This window comes from Gigantopelta aegis, chromosome 9 (genome assembly GCF_016097555.1).
Source record: "Gigantopelta aegis isolate Gae_Host chromosome 9, Gae_host_genome, whole genome shotgun sequence".
In the NCBI taxonomy this organism is placed as follows: Eukaryota; Metazoa; Mollusca; class Gastropoda; order Neomphalida; family Peltospiridae; genus Gigantopelta; species Gigantopelta aegis.
Genome location: NC_054707.1, coordinates 79,481,154 through 79,501,057, shown reverse-complemented (window position 1 = coordinate 79,501,057; position 19,904 = coordinate 79,481,154). Strand labels below are relative to the sequence as shown.

The window sequence follows — 19,904 nt, the reverse complement described above, 5'->3', positions numbered from 1 at the left end:
TATATTACAATATTATATGTTGAGTGATACATCGTGATAGCTACACTTGTTCTAATTACTACTTATCTTGGTTCGTTGCGCAGTGCATTCGTACTAATACGACAGGATAATCTACCTGGGAAATAATAGTAATAAATAATTTCTAAAATAGTAGTACATAAGCAATTATATAAATCTGCATCTGATTTACACTTCAGTATACCACACACATTATTGCACATACGTGTAAGCGCATACACATGAACACAACACTCGGTCGACAATAACATTGTGGTTTCTAAAACTAAACATTTGTTATTCAGCGTGAAACAATTATTGGTACAATGGTTAGTGATCGATTACATGTACATTCTACATTACCTGTGTTGCTACATTCGCATGTGACTGTCCAATTAAATATCAACATGACACAAAGTGTGGGTGTATACTTGGATCAGAATGAAATTAGTGTCAGCAAAGTTGTATTCCATCTGGGTTCTTTGTCCAACATCCTGCTTTGAGATCATTGTCACTTCGTTGTTTGTGTGTATCCAAGTGCATCATTTGGAATAGGTCTTGGCACAACTTAATGCAGCTCAAACACATCGATAATAGGTATAAGCAGCCTGTCCCTTTTGTAATATATATCTTGGCCTGACTTTGTCGATGCCTTCATGTGATTCGGTGGATTTCATTTCATTTCATTTTAACTTATTTTCGTGCTTGTATCTAATTAAGGTCCAAGCACGCTGTCCTTTACACACACCTCAGCTACCTGGGCTGTCTGTGCAGGACAGTGGGTTAGTTGTTTAGTGGTTAGTGAGAAAGAAGAGGGTGTAGTGGCCTTACGCCTACCCATTGAGCCCTTAAGAACTCGCTCTGGGTTGAAGCCGGTACCGGGCTGCGAACTCTGTACCTACCAGCCTGTAGTCCGATGGCTTAACCACTGCGTCACGGAGGCCGGTGATTCGGTGGAAGCATACATGCGACATGCACATTCATCAGCAGGTTCACGATGTCTACAACAAAATTTGTTGTGTTTAACGACACAACTAGAGAACACTGATTTATTAATCATCGGCTATTGCATGTCAGACATATGGTAATTTTGACATGGTCTTAAGAGAGGAAACCCGCTACATTTTTTTCCATTAGTAGCAAGGAACGTCTAGCTTGTAGCAGGGCGAGACGTAGCCCAGTGGTACAGCGCTCGCTCGATGTATGGTCGGTTTGGGATCGATCCCAGTCAGTGGGCCTATTGGGCTATTTTTTGCTCCAGCCATTGCACAACGGCTGGTATATCAAAGACCGTGGTATGTGCTATCCTGTCTATGGGGTGGTGCATATAAAAAATCCCTTTATGCCAATCGAAAAGAGTAGCCCAAGTGGCGACAGCGGGTTTCCTCACTCAATATCTGTGTGGTCCTTAATCATATGTCCGACGCCATATAACCGTAAATAAAATGTGTTCAGTGCGTCGTTAAATAAAAATTTCCTTCCTTCTAGCATGCAGTTAACTCGGTGTTATTTAGATGATGTAATGTAAGTATGGCGGTTATCTAGTAAAGGTCTGTCAAGTCAACAACTAATACACGTTTGTACTAGGTACAGATAACAGTGACTGCAGTTAAAGTTTGTTTTGTTTAACGACACTACTAGAGCACATTGATTTATTAATCATCGGCTGTTGGAGGGGAGCGATCAGGCAACCCGTCTCGAAGAACAACAACATAATTTGAAATGTCCTGCGGCTGTTATTGGTAGTAATATGTGACATTGATTATTTGAGCAAATAATATTATCCATTGGCAATAAATAAAAACACTTTTATTTGTTGTACAATTGTTATACAGTATACACCAGAGGTTGAAACTAGTGCAGAGTACCCACAAAATTGGGACTGCAATTTTCAGCACGTTGCTAATAAAAACATTCATTAAATCATTCTCATTATCTTAATATAAAAAAACTTTCCAATTTCTCCCACGATTTCAATCTGTTTCAACCCTTTCTGTCAGTTTCCTCCGACTCTTGTCTTCTGGGCTGTCCATACCATCACCTACCTGTCTCAACTTCCTCCACGGGTGCAGTCTCTGTGTATTGCACCCACCTGGTATCCTCGTCCTCTGCCGCTAATAAAGCTGGTCTGACCCACGGCACCAACGACCGCCGGTAGTAGGGGTGCATAGTAGGTGGTTACAAGTGTCTCTTAATAATGCCAGAAGTAATTATTGAACACTCCCCGAAGTGGTCAGACTAAGCCCACAGCTAAAAGCTGATGGGGAATGACAGGTGTGTGGCACAGATAGCCACAAGATACAAGCACCTGAAGAGACAAGAACTGGGATGTGAAACTGGACAGCGAAAGAAGTTGACAGATGGAGGAGTTGCAAGATCGGGAAGAAATAAAATGGAATTCAAAGGAGAGAAAAAAAACGGGGTAGTGGGATAAAAATTTTTATTAAATCTCTTAAATGGGATGTGACCCCCTTCTCTCTCCCCCTCTCTCCCCCCCCCCCCCCCCCCACACACACACAAACAATTTTCTTGCAGGTACATTAAATGTGAGGTGCCACATTGTTATTGGTGTCCTGCCTGGGTGTGTTGACACGCAGCGTATATCAGTTTTATTAGTATACATGAACATTATCGGCAATAAGAATTGATTTGGTCCGATGGAACCTCTAGCATGCAGTTAAGTCGGTGTTATTTAGGTGATGTAATGTAAGTATTGTGGTTATCTAGTAAGGGTCTGTCAACAACTAATACACGGTTGTACTAGGTACAGATAATAGTCACTGCAATTTGGTCTACAGTTAAAGTTTGTTTTGTTCAACAACACCACTAGAACACATTGATTTATTAATCATCGGCTATTGGATGTCAAATATTTTGTAATTTTGACATACAATCTTACAGAGGAAACCCGTTACATTTGTTTCCATTAGTAGCAAGGTATCTTTTTTTATCCCGCTGACAGAATAGTACATACCACGGCCTTTGATATACCAGTCGTGGTGCACTGGCTGGAGCGAGAAATAGCCTAATGGGCCTACCGACGGGGATCGATCCCAGACGCGAACGCTCAAACAGAAAGAGTCGGTACACTCGGCTGCTCCGTTGAAACTGCGCAACACACCGTCATAGGCGTAAACGAGCAATACCCAAAAGAGATAGTAGACCGGAGACGTGAATTTTCCCCAAATTTACTTCAAGCCAAGGCTGATGGGAAATATGCAGTTGGTGAAAGACAAACTGTGTATCAGTGGTGTACGTTATTCCCATAACCAAATACTAATCAATCAGCCCCACTACCCCAACCACCATACCCACCACAGGCCCGTAGCATGGTGGACATTAATGGGGGGGGGGGGGGGGAGGCAACTGAACGAGCGCTGAATGCGCGATGTATTTGAGGGGTCCGGGGGCATGATTCAAAGGTTATTTGCCCGTTACTGTAACTATCGCCGTTAATCTCGATCCGTTAGTCTCGCTACAACTTTACATTCAGTCGAGATGTAAAGGTTATCAAAAAAAAAGCCAAAATTATTGGGGGGGCCCGGGACCCCCTGGCCACCTCCCCCCTGCTACGGGCCTGCACCAATGTCCCCACCCAGTTACCATAGTCATTATGCGTCTCATCCAAACATGATTTCTATCCAGGCAGACACTCGATAGTCAAACCCATACCGTCCTTCCACATTTGAACCCCCTGCAGCAGCCAACTATTCCAAATATAATCTTGTATTGGCCAAAAAAATGCATTTTGTGACCTCAAAATACAAATGTTTGTAATATTTCAAGGTTAGAAACACAAAACTGCGTTTTTATCAATATTTTTGATAATGGTCGAGCGCTGGTCGAAACACCTACATGTATTCCTGACAATAATGTACATAGTTTGGGTCCTAAACTCGTGTTTGTAAATAGCGATATATTTTATGATGTTACATTGCACGATACGCCTCTCATTGTTAATACCGTTATATCCAATAACACTTTACATCTTAATACTGACAGTGTTTTGTTGGTGCTTAGTGATGTATTTTGTAACACTACATTGCATGATACATTTTCAATAATGAAGCATGTTATTCTCACAAGAATATATTGTACGATATTTCTCACATACCTAGTACATATATTAGTGATACCTATACTTCATATCCCGTGTCTGTGACAAACTATATAATTTATTACTATCCTTTGTACCATACGTTTTTCACTACAAATGCAATTAGCGATAGTTATATTATACACAACGCTGATGCATATTGTGTGTCTGTAAATACATGTAATTACGTATTTTATGACGATCAGCTGTATGAAACGTTTACTATGCCTTTTGTAAGGGCTTTGTAAGGACTGGTAATTCTCCTGAATCATATTATTTATTATAAATAGAGGATTCGTCACGAGTATTTTTTTAATATGGAAATATCAACCGAGTCTAGGTTGATATTTTACATATTAAAAAACACGAGTAGCTAATTCTATTTATCCTATAATGCTTCTAAAGTAGCATTTTAATTCAATTTGTAGTAAAACACAGTACTAAAGTCGCCGCCATCGGTAATATGATGTCATCACGATTAGCACAAATTAGTTTGAATGAATGAATGAATGAATGAATGTTTAACGACACCCCAGCACGAAAAATACATCGGCTATTGGGTGTCAAACTATGGTAATGGAAACAAACAAGGTGATGATCAACATCAACAGAAAAATTCAAGATATAAATAAAAACAGTGTAAAGAACTGTGCAAAAATACAAATACAAATATCACAGATAAGATACTGACTTTTATTCTAAACTTCAATTTGTGCTGTATTGGCCATTCAAATTAGTTTGATGTCACGCATTTTAACTAAAAAAATTGTAAATGTTACGCTCAGGTCTTGTTGGCTTGTAAGTAAATGACCCATCCACAGCAATACATTGCCTAGAGACCTTGCAAATTTGCATACCATTATTAACCGGGTTAATACACTAAAATTATCACATTGGTATATGACATGGATATCATGGGTAAGTTATAGGATAATTATAGGATATTAAACGAGCTTCTATTTCGTATCATGTTTATGTCCCGAGTGAAATAATTTTCAATTGTCACGAGCTTTGATACGAAATGGTAGCGAGTTTAATATCCTATTTATTACCCGTAATCGATCTTAATTTATATCACTCGTCGTTTCGTTGACGTTCATGTAAGGTTGTAGTGCGCCAGTTGATGACGTCATCGTGTGACGTCAAAAGTGTTATGTCCCACTTGGCATTGATATGTACCAAGATATTTGTAACCATATGGGTCATAAACATAAATACTAACTTAGTTTCAAACAATCGACGTTGAAACATAATGCGTTGATAAGATTTACCTGAAATTTGGAACATTAACTGTTCGTGGACTTCGACAAAAATTCCATTCTCTGAATGTTTTGGTTGCATTAATAGTACTTTTTATGACATTGTTTTTTTTTTATCAGAGACTAAATTGGATCACTTAGATGTTATAAATATCCCAGGATACGTCATGCATTGCAACAGTCATGCATTGCAACAACCATCGTACAAAACCAAGGTGAAGGTATTGCTGCTCTTATAAAACAAAAAATAGCCAAATATATCACAGTTCTTGACATCGATCGAAAGTTTATAAACTTGGAGCACGATCCGCATTTTTTGGTGCAGTTTATATCCCACCCGAATACTCTGTCTATCAAAATGCTGATACATTTTACGCCGTACAACCAGAAACCTTTGGCCATACAGGGCTTCTTAAATTTTACAAAATCCACTAGCCATGGGATTAGTTATTTTAAATATTTACTAGCCATGATTAAAAATTCAGTTGCCCTACTTTATTAATACAATTTTACTAATAGTAATAATCAGATACGTTACCTAAAATGGGAGATAGCGATTAAAAAACTAAGGGTTGGGCGTAGAATATTCATATTTACAAAACAGATAAATACAGCATTTGACAACTTTTTTCACTAGCCGTCGGGCATGGCAATATTAGTTATTTACTATCCCAAAATTTAATATCACTTGTCATGGGAGTGGGGCTACCATAATCTAGAAGCTCTGCCATATTAACAATACAGATTATATACTTTGTTTGGTGAAATGAATGCTAGGACCAGTAATCTTCCTGATTTTACTTCTGATAATAGCATTGCCGATATATTTGATGTGCGTGGATAACTGAATGGCGCTTCGTGTCTAGCACAAATGAACATTCCCTAAACTTGAGTCAGCCAAGACATGACAATACCAAATAACAACGGTTTACAACTGTTAGACATGTAAGACGATGGACTTTCTAATTGTAAACGGTTTCCAATTGTTAGACATGTAAGACGATGGACTTTCTAATTGTAAACGGTTCACAATTGTTAGACATGTAAGACGATGGACTTTCTAATTGTAAATGGTTCACAATTGTTAGACATGTAAGACGATGGACTTTCTAATTGTAAACGGTTCACAATTGTTAGACATGTAAGACGATGGACTTTCTTTGTAAATGGTTCACAATTGTTAGACATGTAAGACGATGGACTTTCTAATTGTAAACGGTTCACAATTGTTAGACATGTAAGACGATGGACTTTGTAAACGGTTCACAATTGTTAGACATGTAAGACGATGGACTTTGTAAATGGTTCACAATTGTTAGACATGTAAGACGATGGACTTTCTAATTGTAAATGGTTCACAATTGTTAGACATGTAAGACGATGGACTTTCTAATTGTAAACGGTTCACAATTGTTAGACATGTAAGACGATGGACTTTGTAAACGGTTCACAATTGTTAGACATGTAAGACGATGGACTTTGTAAACGGTTCACAATTGTTAGACATGTAAGACGATGGACTTTCTAATTGTAAACGGTTCACAATTGTTAGACATGTAAGACGATGGACTTTCTAATTGTAAACGGTTCACAATTGTTAGACATGTAAGACGATGGACTTTGTAAATGGTTCACAATTGTTAGACATGTAAGACGATGGACTTTCTAATTGTAAACGGTTCACAATTGTTAGACATGTAAGACGATGGACTTTCTAATTGTAAATGGTTCACAATTGTTAGACATGTAAGACGATGGACTTTCTAATTGTAAACGGTTCACAATTGTTAGACATGTAAGACGATGGACTTTGTAAACGGTTCACAATTGTTAGACATGTAAGACGATGGACTTTGTAAATGGTTCACAATTGTTAGACATGTAAGACGATGGACTTTCTAATTGTAAACGGTTCACAATTGTTAGACATGTAAGACGATGGACTTTCTAATTGTAAATGGTTCACAATTGTTAGACATGTAAGACGATGGACTTTGTAAACGGTTCACAATTGTTAGACATGTAAGACGATGGACTTTCTAATTGTAAACGGTTCACAATTGTTAGACATGTAAGACGATGGACTTTCTAATTGTAAACGGTTCACAATTGTTAGACATGTAAGACGATGGACTTTGTAAACGGTTCACAATTGTTAGACATGTAAGACGATGGACTTTCTAATTGTAAACGGTTCACAATTGTTAGACATGTAAGACGATGGACTTTCTAATTGTAAACGGTTCACAATTGTTAGACATGTAAGACGATGGACTTTGTAAATGGTTCACAATTGTTAGACATGTAAGACGATGGACTTTGTAAACGGTTCACAATTGTTAGACATGTAAGACGATGGACTTTCTAATTGTAAACGGTTCACAATTGTTAGACATGTAAGACGATGGACTTTCTAATTGTAAATGGTTCACAATTGTTAGACATGTAAGACGATGGACTTTCTAATTGTAAACGGTTCACAATTGTTAGACATGTAAGACGATGGACTTTGTAAATGGTTCACAATTGTTAGACATGTAAGACGATGGACTTTGTAAATGGTTCACAATTGTTAGACATGTAAGACGATGGACTTTCTAATTGTAAACGGTTCACAATTGTTAGACATGTAAGACGATGGACTTTCTAATTGTAAACGGTTCACAATTGTTAGACATGTAAGACGATGGACTTTGTAAATGGTTCACAATTGTTAGACATGTAAGACGATGGACTTTGTAAATGGTTCACAATTGTTAGACATGTAAGACGATGGACTTTCTAATTGTAAACGGTTCACAATTGTTAGACATGTAAGACGATGGACTTTGTAAACGGTTCACAATTGTTAGACATGTAAGACGATGGACTTTGTAAATGGTTCACAATTGTTAGACATGTAAGACGATGGACTTTCTAATTGTAAACGGTTCACAATTGTTAGACATGTAAGACGATGGACTTTCTAATTGTAAACGGTTCACAATTGTTAGACATGTAAGACGATGGACTTTGTAAATGGTTCACAATTGTTAGACATGTAAGACGATGGACTTTCTAATTGTAAACGGTTCACAATTGTTAGACATGTAAGACGATGGACTTTCTAATTGTAAACGGTTCACAATTGTTAGACATGTAAGACGATGGACTTTGTAAACGGTTCACAATTGTTAGACATGTAAGACGATGGACTTTGTAAACGGTTCACAATTGTTAGACATGTAAGACGATGGACTTTCTAATTGTAAATGGTTCACAATTGTTAGACATGTAAGACGATGGACTTTCTAATTGTAAACGGTTCACAATTGTTAGACATGTAAGACGATGGACTTTGTAAACGGTTCACAATTGTTAGACATGTAAGACGATGGACTTTGTAAATGGTTCACAATTGTTAGACATGTAAGACGATGGACTTTCTAATTGTAAACGGTTCACAATTGTTAGACATGTAAGACGATGGACTTTGTAAACGGTTCACAATTGTTAGACATGTAAGACGATGGACTTTCTAATTGTAAACGGTTCACAATTGTTAGACATGTAAGACGATGGACTTTCTAATTGTAAACGGTTCACAATTGTTAGACATGTAAGACGATGGACTTTGTAAACGGTTCACAATTGTTAGACATGTAAGACGATGGACTTTGTAAACGGTTCACAATTGTTAGACATGTAAGACGATGGACTTTGTAAACGGTTCACAATTGTTAGACATGTAAGACGATGGACTTTCTAATTGTAAACAGTTCACAATTGTTAGACATGTAAGACGATGGACTTTGTAAACGGTTCACAATTGTTAGACATGTAAGACGATGGACTTTCTAATTGTAAACGGTTCACAATTGTTAGACATGTAAGATGATGGACTTTCAAATTGTAAACGGTTCACAATTGTTAGACATGTAAGATGATGGACTTTCTAATTGTAAACGGTTCACAATTGTTAGACATGAAAGACGATGGACTTTCAAATTGTAAATGGTTCACAATTGTTAGACATGTAAGACGATGGACTTTCTAATTGTAAACGGTTCACAATTGTTAGACATGTAAGACGATGGACTTTGTAAACGGTTCACAATTGTTAGACATGTAAGACGATGGACTTTCAAATTGTAAACGGTTCACAATTGTTAGATATGTAAGACGATGGACTTTCGAATTGTAAACGGTTTCTTTGGCAACGCTAAACCAGTGGGTAGATGACATGTAATAATTCATCTGTAGTTGACTACAACATCCTTGTCTCTTATTAAACACATAAATGCATATGAAATCTGCTACATTAATCCTAATATATTTTCAGATATCCATTGTTCACTTCACCTTGAATGATTAATCACAAGTGTCGCCAAGACTCCTCTACATACGTTTTCTGACAATATTCCGTTAAAGAGAACAATAAAAAAAACTGCTCAGCTACAAGATATATTGATGATGAACAAATTACAAAAACAATAAGCGATATCAGTGTTCGAGATTAAAATTTTTGGCCAGTATCCCAGTTGGATACTAACATTTCAAAATCTGGTATCCCACCTGAGAATTTAGTATTATATGGCATCCCGGTGGGATACTGGGTTCTTGAAGTCTGGTATCCAAAATTAAATTCTGGTATCCCCGGGATATCGGGATACCGTTAATCTCGAACACTGGATATTGATGATCTTTATAGAAATATTGATGCAATTAACGATGAAACAATTAACAAATTAGTAAACGACTTTACAAATGTTTTGAAGGAAAGTGCTGAGAAAACGGTCGGTAATATTGACAACAATAATAAATATATTAGAAAACATACAGTATCAAATAATAAAGGATGGTTTGGAAATCAATGTAGAACAGCAAGATATCATTTTCATAATGCAAGGCTTACATTTAACCATACAAAATGTACTACTGGTGCTAAATTGTTGTAAGATGTATAGAAAAACTGTTCAATTTCAAGAAATAATTACAAAATTGCTATCAAATAAACAAAAATAATTTTGGAACTTACTTTATTGATTAAATGAAAAAACAAAGAAATAAATGAAATAGAAATTGATAAATTATTTGAATTTGTAAAGGAAATTAACGAAACCAGTGATGATGAATCTTAAGCTATAAATATCGATATCAGTTTTGTAAGTAATATTCTCTATGATGATATTTCTGACAATGAAATTTATTCTGCTATTAGAATACTCAAAAACAACAAAGCTATGGGCCTAGATGATATTCCAAATGCTAAAACTAAACTAGACCCCATTTTAGACAAAAAGTGTTTAATCCTATTTAAAACACCGGTATACTACCTGATGATTGGTTAGCTGGCATTATTAAACCTATTTACAAGAAAACAAAGTCATCCAAAAGAAGCTGAATCTTATACAGGGTTCGCACGGGCCTGGAAAAGTCCTTGAATTTTGACGTAGTACTTGAAAAGTATTGGAATTTTGCAAATTCAGAAAAGGTCCTGGAAAAGTACTGGAATTTCATTAAAAACTACTTGAAAATTGCCGAAATGTACTTGAGGTTTCTTTTACAAGCAGAATGTCTCTCTTACTGATTAAAATCTGGAAAATATAATAAATATTTGCTGACGTATTTCTCGGGTATTTGGCCTCAGACCACAATTAATTTCGCTATATGTTTCTATATAGCCTTAGTGGCTATAACATTTTTATTAATATCAGCAGGCCCGTGAAGTTTTGTATGTACCTTTGCCTGCATGGGGGACACATACCCTGAAAAGGACAACCCCTGTTGTCCAGCTCTTTCTCCCAGCATATTGGTTTAAACAGACACACCCTCTAAACCAGGCCGGAGTACACCCATTTTACACAAAAAGCACTACTTTTGCATGGGCCGGAATTACCACAAACAAGTCTTCAATGTCAACAAGTTACACATGTTTACAAACTACATGCTACCCCCTGTCACTTCAGTCAAACAGTTGCCACTTCATAGCTGTCTGCCATGAAATAATCACAGTCAAACAGCAGACTACTTGCGCGGTGAAACTTCCGGATTTTGGACAACCAAATGGGAAGATAACTGTAATCTGAGGCCTATCAGTCCATTTTTTCCCCTAAAAACTGGCCCACACTAATGCATTCCAATGATATACATATTAAAGCAATGCTCGGTAAGTATCGGTATGTCACCTTTAAACTGAGAGTATACAGTGGCTGTGTTAAAACACCTACCACAGTGCCTTGCCATGGCCAATTTTAGCAATGGAAACTTGAGGGACACCAACTTCAAAATGTAATAACTTTATCAAATTTTGGAATTTCTTCATACAATGAGCAGCTATTTTTTCTTCTACATATGTTCTATCTGCACAGTGTTGTCTTGGAAAGATTTTGAAATATTTAAAGGAAAAAAAATCAATCATTAGATTTTACTTCATTTTTAATTAAATATTAAACTTAAATTTAAATTTTTGAAAAACAAAAAAATCTAAAACTGTACAATTTAACATTTTAGATATGATAAGTGGAGGCTTAGTAAAGATATGGCGACTGAATTCATGATACATTATTAGAAATGTGTCAGAGGGATGGTGAAAGTCACAAAATTGGGGCCATTTGCAACAAATGTTTACACACTAATTTCAGGGAAAATTAGACATGATAGGCCTCATATTCAATTTTGACCTGCTGTATTTACTTAATCTACTTCATTTACTGTATTAGACATGTAGCCACTTTGTAAAAGGCAAAACAGTCCATATAAATGCATATTAATATGAATATGCCCTACAGATATTACTTAGGTATACACCATAATGTTTTTTTTGTTGACAACAACTTTGAAAATGAAGATTTTGTTACAAAATGCTGATATAAATCCTACCAAGAGGTACTTGCACCATATTTTTCAGTTTCCAGTGATAACTGTTAACAAGTGTAGTCATGTGCCAGTGTCTGGGATACCTCAGTGTAGTATTTCTTGATTGGAAGGATGTTTGTAGTAATGACCACTGAATATGCATTATGGATTATTCTGCCATATGTATTACAAGCCAAATGTTAACCTTTTTGGCACATTTTCTGCAGTAAACTTGACAAGTATACCAGCATCTGATTACTGAATACAATAAATACATTCAGACAGCATAGAATATTAGCCTATTAGATTTTCTAAGGATAAAAGACCATTTTTGAAAAATGACTGAAGTGTGTAATTTACATAAATGTAGGTGAAATGTATTATTAGAGTACTTAATCTTGTTAAAAACTGTATACTATTTATTTAAAGTGTTTAATTACATTTAGTAGTGATATATTCATTATATTTAGATCTTCTGTCCAATTGCAATAATTGAGAAACTCATTAAAATTCAATATGTAAAAAAAAAAAAAATCTCAATATTGACTAACAAAATCCAACTTTTTCTCTTTTTTTACCAAATTATTAGCTCAAAACTGTTAAAAAATATTGCAACAACCTGTAGTAACATCAGAGGTCATTTTATGCTATTTTGGAGGATACTGAAATTTAAAAGTTGAAAATTTTAATTTTAATTTTTAATAAATTAAAAAAAATGTTTTTTAATTTAATAAAATATTTAGAAAATAAATAAATTAGTTTCCATATTCCTTGTGGTATGCACAATCAGTCTGTGTAATTTCACCTCTCTGGTTATAATACTTTCATCAGAATCAAGCATTTAACCGGTGTAATGTGTGAACTATATCAGGCCTCAGACCACAATTAATTTCGCTATATGTTTCTATATAGCCTTAGTGGCTATAACATTTTTATTAATATCAGCAGGCCCGTGAAGTTTTGTATGTACCTTTGCCTGCATGGGAGACACATACCCTGAAAAGGACAACCCCTGTTGTCCAGCTCTTTCTCCCAGCATATTGGTTTAAACAGACACACCCTCTAAACCAGGCCGGAGTACACCCATTTTACACAAAAAGCACTACTTTTGCATGGGCCGGAATTACCACAAACAAGTCTTCAATGTCAACAAGTTACACATGTTTACAAACTACATGCTATCCCCTGTCACTTCAGTCAAACAGTTGCCACTTCATAGCTGTCTGCCATGAAATAATCACAGTCAAACAGCAGACTACTTGCGCGGTGAAACTTCCGGATTTTGGACAACCAAATGGGAAGATAACTGTAATCTGAGGCCATTTGTCGTAATCAACACCCGGAAGTGATATGTGTTGCTGCCGATATAGATAGACTGGCATACAGGTCCTTGTTGCGCTTGCTATATGCACCACAGTGTGAAGATTAAAGTTGACTGGGCTGCTGTCTACTGGAAACCGTGCATTACTAATAGTTGAACCGGTTTATGAGCGAGACAGGTAACCAGTCGTGTGCTGAAACACGGTCAGCAGTAGCAGGCCTCAGACCACAATTAATTTCGCTGTATGTTTCTATATAGCCTTAGTGGCTATAACATTTTTATTAATATCAGCAGGCCCGTGAAGTTTTGTATGTACCTTTGCCTGCATGGGGCAATTGATGGAACATCCAAGGTAATCTGAATGACAAAACCGCAATACATTATCAAGGCCGTATCTCTGGACAAAGCAGAGTTGAATAGTAGCAAAATAGTGGATGATTCCTTGGATCTCTATCAAGTGCCTCGTTTGTAGAAGAACAGCTACCCTGAGGAAATCATTTACTGGGAATTTCACCCCTCTTGCATCTCTACAAAGTTTATTCCATCCCTCTTGCATCGCCACAAAGAAGACTGCCACTCCCAGGCTGGTTTACTAAAGAACGTGCAGTTCTACCTTTAGTCTCTTTGTACTGCATTATCTTTCACTTCATAGACAATGCAAGTCAAGCAGCACACCTTGGGTGTTCTAGCATTTTGTTTTCACCACCGGTATTAAAAATGAGATTTAATATGTATAATTTAATGGTATTTTGTAAAGTAATATTTTTATTTATACTGGATTTCTTTTTCAATTGTTTAGTTATTCGAGTTCGTATTGCTTTAAAAGTTAATGACATGGTTTTATATGAATTTTAACTTTATTCATTATGAAGTTAAACGCCAATTCATCGGTTTTCTTTTGACGCAAACGGACTATACGATGAGCACATGGTTATTATTTTTAAAGAAAGTCTAGTTTTGAGTTTGGCTCTTCAGTTAAATTTCAATGTGATCATGTTTATGTCCTGAGTAAAATGATTTTCAGTTGTCACGAGCTTTAGTGAGTGACAATGAAAATTATTTCACGAGGGACATAAACATGATACGAAATGGTAGCGAGTTTAATATCCTATTTATTACCCCTAATCGATCTTTTTTTATATCATTCAATTCGTTTGGTTGATATTCCTTTAAGTTGTGCACGAATCGATGACGTCATCGTGTGACATCGAAGTGTTACGTCCCACTTGGGCGTTCTAGTGGGACGTATCACTTTGATAAGTACTAAGATAGTTTTAACCATATGAGTAATAAAAGATGTTATGTTCTACTGTCCTATAGTTGCCAATTTAATGTAGACATTTTTGTTTTACTGCAGCTGCACAAAATGTTTGTAAATCACCTCCATGTATCACCGTATTGTGATCTGAGTGTAAATAAAGTTCTGTTCTGAATGTAAATAATAATTTCCATATATGTAGGCCTACCTTTGTGCTTGTGTGTGCGTGCGTATGTGTGTGCGTGCGTGTATGTCTGTGTGTTCGCGTGTGTGTGTGCGTGTGAAGGTTGGGGTGTCGTTAAATATCCATTCATTGTTTCATTCATTCAATCATTTATCGTTCATCCCATCGTTTGAGAAGGGGTATTTTCTGGGAAAAGAGCATCTTCATAAATCAAGGCCAATATTCGTTCCTCATATTCAGCCTTGATACATGTCGTCAAGAAATCGTGCCACAAAATGCTTAAATTTCATTGGATGCGATGAGATCTGATTGCAACGAATCTCAACGCTCCTTATAGATTCCCTTGTTATTGTAAATGGCAGCGTCAGCGTCCGGCGGTTAATTTTTTATATTGCTTTCAAGATTTTCACGTTACCGATGCTGTGATGGTTGCACTATACCAATTAATTTCCGGCTGGGTCGAAGTTCGAGGTGTACCGAACTTTTGATAGAGAAGTTAACACCACAAGTCCTGTGATTGGTTATAAATGTGAGTGTGTTGGTTGTAAAAAAAATTAGTTTTATCTGGGCTAAAAATGTATGCAATTTTATTTGATGTAGTACCACCGTGTCAAGTAGCCTTGTGCTTGGAACATGTATGGGGTACCTGTAAAAAAAAGTACTCAAATTTTGTGCGAAACTAGGGGTGTTGCAGAAACATCTGGTTATAACGAAAATGAGCCATGAAAGGTACCATTTTCTGCAGTTAATACTTTGAGGTAGGGGTTGTAGTACTGATATTTATGGGTCACAGTTTGGTTGATATATTGCATATAGTGTTTTTAAACACAAACGTTAACATGGTCGCCTATGGGATTTGAATTGGTATAGTCCAACCTGATTGATCAGCGATGTTATCGTGTAAGGGACATAATCGGTGTTACAAATTTTCTTCCAATAGAGGGCGCTAGTAGTGGATATCAGTAATCTTGACTACATGTATCAAGGCTGAATACGAGGAACGAATATTAGCCTTGATTTATGAAGATGGGAAAAGAGTTGCCTGCTATTAAACATAAATTACGTTGACATTAGCCATTGAACGTAACCGCAGATACAGGTGATGCGCCAGTTCCGGATCACTTCAAACAAAATTGTGAATTCTGTCAATATGCGCGCGTATGACTTTAAAAGAAATTCTTGGTAATAAAGATAATCAACCATATAAATAAATAGTGATATAAAATGTAAATTTAGGTAAACATTTGGCACCAAAAGCAGTGTTGTTCGAGCTGGCGTACTTACGCCAGTTGCGGATCACTTTGTCCAGTTCCGGATCACTTTCGAAAAATTGAGGGTTAGCCTTCAAGAACACTATTTCCAACATGTTAGCACTTTCAGCATGTTCGTGGATCCTGCCGGACATATTTTATGATCATTTGCAACTCCATAGGGTTCCCACCCCACTGATTACGCCCCTAATTAGCAATTTCTAAAATCGATTGAAAATCAACGATGGCGTCTCATGACGTCAGATATACGGGGCGTGGGTCAAAAGTAAAGGTGCGCGATCCTTATTATTTTCGTTGTGTACTTTCAACAAGTTGAATTATATTTGATTTCTGGCATTCTAGTATATAATAATAATAATTAATATTATTATTACTAATAATAAATAATTGTTTTCATTTATTATCGTATAAATCAATAATAATAATAATAATAATATTATTATTATATAGATGACTTTTAAAAGTCACATTTTCTTTGTGAAAGGAACAAAGGCTTGAAAATAGAAAGAAATGACATATCAGTAAAATATCAACTTTGGGACTGTTTAGTATTTATCATAATACAGGGGCGGATTATGCTTTAGGTGGGGGGGGGTGTCCGAAATGATATGTAAATGTTTATAATTTGAAATTATAAATTATACAGGTTATCTACGTGGTGGTGGTGGGTTTTTTTTTTAGCCGGATATAATCCGCCCCTGTTTAAATATTAAAATTAAGCAAATAATTTTGAAGCAGGACGGTTAGACCCCTAGTTAATAATGATAAATATTAATATAGTGACACACACTAAACAGTCACAAAAGTGGATTATTAATTATTATTTTTGACGTGTTGTTCCATTTGCCCTTTTCTGGTTAGTCTCCCACCCCCCGCAAAATAATTCCTCGATCTACTCCTGAATACAGAATTATTTTCTACGACGGTCTAAAGGCTAGGGCTAACTCAGATTGACCGTGTGAATACACAGATCAGTGGCCGACTGACTCTCCTGCATCAGAATGCGATTGTGTAAAACCAAAATTCCACTGAAAAAAATAATCCACCCTTTAAAGTGGTACAGACTGTTTAAATGCGAATTATAATTAAGCCGAATAAGATATTTTCACTTCGTTGACAAAACCAAATAGAGGACCCCTTCCCCCTCTTTCCCAAAGTCGAGCAGTCGAGTATGCGAAAAGCACGTGCAATGGCACATGCGAAACAGACCACTGGCGGTGGCATGGTTTTATAAAGGTCCTCATGTCAAACTTGTGCCGATTCTTTTCTTTGTACAGTAAAAAATGTGTTGTTTTTTTTGCGGGTTTTTTTAAATCAATCAATCAAGCAAGCAATGGGGTGGACGGCTATCACACTGAGGGGGGTGGGCAACATTACTGAATACTCTTATGGGGCAAATACAAGACACGTGTGCAGCGATTTTAGCGATTCTAGACTGGCGATCTAACAGGTCATACGGGCTCCTATTTTTGTAGGGGGCAGGGCAGACTGATTTTTGCCCGAATTAAACGAAAATGGAATTTTTAAAAACTACATTTTATTTATATTAGCCATATTTGTGAATGACTGCGGCTGGTATTTGTACGAATGGCTAATTACATGTAGGCCTACAAATATAACGTGAGAGACAAGTGGACGAACACCTAAAATCGTAGTTTCAGTTTATAAAATACGTGTCTTTACATTATATACATATTGTCATTACCTGTAGAAAACAAAAATAATACCAACAAAAAATAGGTGGAACTACAACGATTAATATAATATTTTGTAGAGGATGACTGGCCATGGGACGAACAGTCTAGGGCTACTATGACATGGGCCCCGACACATACAGAGTCGAATTATTATGAACTAGTGGTTAAAATGACGAATCAAGAGAGGTTTAAGAAGAAAATAAAAATAATAATAATAATAATAATAATTATTATTATCATCAAGAAAGGGGGAAAAGTGGGAGACAAAAATTCCACCGTGTTCAACGTTTTTGAGTTTGAGATAAACCCTGCGTTCATCGCCCCATCTAGCGGCAGTTACAACGTAAATACTTCCGTTTTGTGAGTGATCCGCAACTGGCGTATCAAGTGTGTCCCCTTTGAGGAGTTACAGTAACTCGTTTGCAGCATCACTTTTCATAAAACTAGTCATGCACAATCTATATATGTTTCCCCTACTCGTACTATAAAATTTCAAAGGATATAAAAAGAAAAACATCAAAAACTTCATCTCTCTTTTTAAACGTCTTCTTTTTTTCATGTCGTCTGCTCGTGTAAAGTTTTAGTAGTGGTTATGTATCGTCGTCCAAAATAAAACCAAGACTATATACTGTTACAGTTATTTTACGTACAATTTCAAGAAACATGTATTATTTGTTTGTTAGAATATTTGTTTAATAAAATTTACATAGAAATGACTAAATATTGAATATACCGACAGACTGATCGTAACTACAGGTGATCCGGAACTGGCGCATCACCTGTAATATATTTGCCCACAGATACCATCTTTATCGATTTCACCGTACCTTGGTCCGGCTAACCCACTCACCTCATTTCCGTCGACATCGCATTCCTTTTCTAACAGTATATCGGGCATATTGAGTCAGCCTGTATAACCACTGGACCACACGACTGCTTTCGCTGAACGCACATCTGCGCTTTATTAGTCTAGATGCATTAAATATTCAACAAGCAGCAGCTTACCGCTCAACAGCCACGTCACGTTTAAATAGACGAACACGGTTTTCAATTTATCGATTGGTCTGGTCTTTATCCGATTGCTTGTTGCTTCCGTAACATCAAATCAATTTCCATTGCCGGTAATGTTAATATTTTATAATAAAAACATCCATGCATTAACATTAGACGCATTTGTGGGTTGGGCGGGGTTTATATTTAAACTTTTCGGGGGAGTGAATCTCTCCCCCCCCCCCAATCCTCCCCTATAAAAACTTCTCTCGCCACAGTCTAGACCCTTTCTCAATTTTCTGCACAGCGTGTGTACATTTAAACGTGTGTTAGTCTATATTTAATTTACTTGCAAAAAAAAAAACGGACTATCAAATGGCATTTAACATACTTAAGGCTTGTTTATCGATTTCATCAGGGCACACACGGACTACAAACCTTATTTTTAAATAATGCAAACATGTACCTCATAAAGATAAGAGGGATTCTTCTAGTTCAGTTGGTAGAGTGCTCACCTGAGGTGCTTGTGTCGTAAGATCGAACCACCTCAGTGGATCCATTGTCTAATTGGGGGTTTTCTGTCCCAACCAATGCTCCACTACTAGTATATCAAAGGCAGCGGTATGTCTTGTCCTGTTTGTGGGGAAAATGCATATAAAGATTCCCTTGCTGCTGAAGGACAAATGTAGCGGGTTTCCTCTAAGACCCACCATCCGATGATTAATAAATCTAGTGGTGTCGTAAAACAAAACAAACAAACTTGTTTTTAGATTTCAAAGTCACCCAAGTTTGCCACTTTGTACGTCATTAGATCAATAAATAATTTCCTATTAAAATATCAAGTGAACACCAAGAAAACTGCATAACTATAGTATTTTTCATGTTATGAAATATATTTAGTTATTTATTTCTTAGCTGATTGTTTTCAAAATAGCACACTTTTTTTTTTCTTTTTTGTTATTTCCAAAATACTTTTACTTTTCCTTTTATGTTA

The 19,904-nt window shown here is 36.4% G+C and overlaps 2 protein-coding genes across 5 annotated transcripts in view; both read right to left on the bottom strand.

Moving 5' to 3' along the window:
* Positions 1-19,470, bottom strand: part of LOC121380570 (uncharacterized oxidoreductase YrbE-like) — a 75,189-nt gene extending 55,719 nt beyond the window's left edge. For all 3 annotated transcript variants that reach the window (XM_041509449.1, XM_041509448.1, XM_041509450.1), the window contains exon 1: positions 18,771-19,470. Coding sequence is in view for 2 of the 3 variants with exons in the window: in XM_041509448.1 (XP_041365382.1) it covers positions 18,771-18,818 (48 nt within the window). In the remaining variant the exon portion in view is untranslated. The remainder of the gene's footprint in view (positions 1-18,770) is intronic.
* A 111-nt stretch (positions 19,471-19,581) lies between these two features.
* LOC121382044 (inositol 2-dehydrogenase-like) overlaps positions 19,582-19,904 on the bottom strand; it is a 13,288-nt gene continuing 12,965 nt past the window's right edge. For both annotated transcript variants that reach the window (XM_041511520.1, XM_041511519.1), the window contains exon 8: positions 19,582-19,904. This exon is cut by the window's right edge and continues 355 nt beyond it. The gene's annotated coding sequence lies outside the window, so the exon portion shown is untranslated.